The sequence below is a fragment of the Sinocyclocheilus anshuiensis genome, unplaced genomic scaffold (genome assembly GCF_001515605.1).
Source record: "Sinocyclocheilus anshuiensis isolate Anshui unplaced genomic scaffold, SAMN03320099.WGS_v1.1 scaffold653, whole genome shotgun sequence".
In the NCBI taxonomy this organism is placed as follows: Eukaryota; Metazoa; Chordata; class Actinopteri; order Cypriniformes; family Cyprinidae; genus Sinocyclocheilus; species Sinocyclocheilus anshuiensis.
Window position 1 is genome coordinate 48,934 of NW_015540902.1, and position 3,969 is coordinate 52,902.

A 3,969-nucleotide genomic window follows, 5' to 3' on the forward strand; every position below is an offset into this window, starting at 1 on the left:
AAAACATTTTTTTAGGTTTAATTTATTTGTTCAGTGTTTCATTTGGTTTGTTTTTCCATCTAATATTTATATTTTATATTATTTAAGTAAAAAAAACAAACATTTTTTTTACTAGTTTTAGTTAACAATAATATAACCCTGGTTTAAAATAATATCTATATTTAAAAAAAGCCATTGTTTTCAATCAGTGAAACCATTATCCATATCCGGAGAAACCATAGCCTATTTGATAGCAAAATACATTACAATTTTTTTAAAATCATGCAAATAAGGCATGGTTTCCACGTTTTTTTATGGAAAGAATGTTGTTTGTTTTATATTTTTTAATTATATTCACCAATATAACAACAAACAGCATTATTTGCCTACATATATTTTATTGAAAACATTTTAACGTGATTAAAATGTCATCTAGGGACTTTAGTGTACATTTTAAATTAGCAAACAAATGATTGAATCAGGCTTTTAGGGTTAGGTTAGACCAGCCCAAGTGAGTCTAGCCCTAGTCTTAACTGTTTTGAACATTATTCTTTATTGTTGACAGTTTAATTTCATTCCTTCTCCTCCTTGTGTGTCCACACAGGATCTGCAGGACGCATCCGTGCTGGTTTTGGCAAATAAGCAGGACATGAAGAACAGCATGTCTGCTGCAGAGATCTCTCAGAGTCTGACTCTCAGCTCGCTCAACGCTCACTCCTGGCATGTCCAGGCCTGCTGCGCACTCACTGGAGAAGGGTATGTGTGCTTTTTAGGAGTGCGTATGTTTACCTGTGTGTTTAGCTTGTTTAAGATGTTTCCAAGTCCTGATCTGAGTGAAAGCCTATTTATTTTAATGTGTAACCACCCTTATTCTCTTCCCCTACAGTTTACCAGCCAGTCTAGATTGGATGCGTTCCCGTGTTGTGGCGAATTAGAACCTCTGGAACTGCTGAAAGAGAGATAAGGCCTACTTAAGACTTTGATCCAGCTATCAGTGCCTCTGTCTGAGTAATCTTCAAATACTGAATCCTGGAGGAACACGCTTCATCCACTTACTCTGGATACCAGAACAAGCCTGGAGACTCTCTCTCTCTCTCTGTGTGTGTGTGTGTGTAAACATTTGTGTTTGTACATGATGTGACTCCGTTCTAGAGGTCCACGTGTTTACATTACAGACTTCTGAAATGATCTGACCTGATCATGATGTGTCGGTGCCACTGTATTGACCTCTGGATGTGCTGACGGCTCCACTTCTCACATGGAGTTATTGTCTACAGGCATCCATCTGAAAGGGGTGGGGTGATGGTTCACATGCCCGTACTGATTCATGATGAGCCACTAAGCTATTGAACAAGCATTACTTGAAGTATTTAAAGGGAATTGATTTGTGTATGTTGTACAGATGTGTGCATGCAGAATGGAACATGTTCAAGTATTTTATTTTTGAAAGTAGACTGGATGTTCATAGTGTGTTTTCTTATACAATTTTGTACAAAAAAAGTTTTGTACAAATAAAAAGCTACTAAAAACATGCCTTTGTCTTTGAGAAATATATTTAGCCCGGGTTCAAAATGTATAACTGTTGAGTAGGTAAAATAGAGATGCAGACCAAGCGAGATAAAGACAATTGATGATTATCGGATCAAACTGAAGCTGACTACAGCTCAATTTGAATTGATCTTTCAGATGATAATCTGTCCCCTCCTTTTGTAGATCCATATGCTAATGCATTTATTCTTAATGATTACTTTAAGACTTAAAACTGACAAAAGACCTGAACATCTATTTGCTATGCATGTTGTGTGCATTTTTATTTGCTAATGCATTAAGGAACATATTGTCAGTGGACAATCTGTCGCCAACGTTTTATTTTAATCTAGGTTTCTGAATAACTTGTTTTTTACACCTTACAAAGGTAAGATCTAATTTGCACCCCTTTATGGGTGATGTGCTAAACTTAATAAATCTTTATAAGAGCAAAATAGATTTTCTGGGTTTTAGAATGGCGCCAAAGTCAAAATAAATTTTCTTATGTATTAGTATACATTAGTGTAAGAATATAAGTAATAAGTATAGTAGATTCTATTTGGATCAGAACAATATTTTTATGCCTACCCTCACAAAATGTAGATTCTGATATTACTGTAGCTAAAAATAAAACTTTGATATACAGAACACACAAATATAAAAGTATGCATAGTGTTTTCTTAAAAACTGCAGTAATAAATAGTGATTTTTATGGAATAACATACAGCACAGTTCCTACTCCCATTGATGACAATGTGGACTTGTTGAGTGAGCAGATTTGATGACAGTCTATAATAATAATAGTCCAAAATAATAAAATAATTGCTTATATAGTCAGTCAGGGTGTGTGTTTAGTAAGCAGGCCCTGTATACGTGTTACTGGTAGGTGAGATTATATGGCCATGAAGATTCATGGAAGGCTTCAGGTTCTTGGCCTATATTATTGTTATGGTTTGCAGTTAGTTATATGCATATTCATATTGGTTTCTTGCCATCGAACCATGTGACCTGATTATAATAAAGAAGAACTCAAAAAGGGGGCACTCGGATTTGAACCGGGGACCTCTTGATCTGCAGTCAAATGCTCTACCACTGAGCTATACCCCCACACAGGTTAACATCTTACAGGTGCCATTTTCACAGGGTACTCACCTAATGATCCATCTATAACTTAGAAAGTTAAGTATTTATAGGTGTGTATGACAGTCTGAGTTTGTTTTATATATTTTCTTTACATTAAAATAGATTAATATGGGATTCCAGGCATAAAACTCTTCTAGTTCAGCGCCGTGTTTTACTCCACTCTGGAAAGGAGGTGTTTCCTACTTGGCCTACAATGATCTAATGATGCCTTGGGTCTTCATGGCCACCTCTGCTACAGTGAGGAAATCAATAGTAAAATGGTTGAGTGAAAAATATAAACAATATACAACTGTGAATGATTTTTATCTTGCCAGGAAATATCAATTGGGACAATATCTATTGGGAAGTATTAATGAACCTACTATTGGTGTGTACTTATGATTTACTAAGATCTTAACAAATATGTACATAAGAAAGTCAGAATAAATAATGCATACTGACGGCATACTTACGACATACGATTACTCTGGTATGGCCACACCAATAGCTCATGCTAAAAAAAATTGATTTAAAGGGGTCATGAACTGAGAGATCTTTTGACATATAAAAGGTCATTGTACTATAAAAACATCCAGTAAGTTTCAGAACTCAAACCTTTCTTGTTAGTCTAAAACAGCTTATATTAAAGCCAATTTGGCTTCCATAGGAACTGAGGAATGCATGTCATGGAATAGTTCCAGCATTAAACCCCATTCATTTCAGTGTTTCTCAGGCACACTCGCTAGAATGTTGAAGAAATTACATCTTTTTTTTTACATTTTAATGCATTAGTTGACCTCGCGGAAATCTGGTCAGTATTTTATGAAGCGCGTTATAGTTAAAGGGGACATCGGATGCTACATGCACTTTTACAAGTTGTTTGAACTGAAATGTGTGTTGACAGTGTGTGTACACTACACAACCACCCTATAATGATACAAATCCACCCAGTGTTTTTTTTTAATCTACTAAAATCTTTACCCTTTTCTCAAATCGAGCCGATCTCAGATGCCCTTTATGTTCGTGCAAATCATTCGTGATCCAGCTTCACCTATACAGAAGAAGTGAGAATAAGGTTTTTTAAATTAATCTTTGCAAATCTCCTTTCCTAATAATGTGCTAATTAGCAAGTTTCACAATGAATGCAGCTAAAGTAAACAGTCTCTCTGAGAGTAGCTCGGAAGAGCGGGGCGGCATCAGCAGAGCTCATTAACATTTAAAGGGGTCATATGACGCTGCTTAAAAGAACATTATTTGGTGTATTTGGTGTAATGCAATGTGCCTATGTGGTTTAAGGTTAAAAAAACACATTATTTTCCACATACTGTACATTATTGTTTC

At 35.5% G+C, this 3,969-nt stretch overlaps 1 protein-coding gene and 1 non-coding gene across 2 annotated transcripts in view; one reads left to right on the top strand and one right to left on the bottom strand.

The window, feature by feature from the left end:
• Positions 1 to 1,503, top strand: part of LOC107689047 (ADP-ribosylation factor-like protein 5B) — a 4,246-nt gene extending 2,743 nt beyond the window's left edge. Inside the window, exons 5-6 of the mRNA XM_016486919.1 lie at positions 584 to 735; positions 866 to 1,503. Coding sequence (XP_016342405.1) covers positions 584 to 735; positions 866 to 914 — 201 coding nt within the window. The 3' untranslated portion in view covers positions 915 to 1,503. The remainder of the gene's footprint in view (positions 1 to 583; positions 736 to 865) is intronic.
• A 1,038-nt stretch (positions 1,504 to 2,541) lies between these two features.
• Positions 2,542 to 2,613, bottom strand: trnac-gca (transfer RNA cysteine (anticodon GCA)). Its single transcript has one exon. It is a non-coding gene; the product is annotated as a tRNA-Cys (tRNA).
• Positions 2,614 to 3,969: the final 1,356 nt, after the last annotated feature.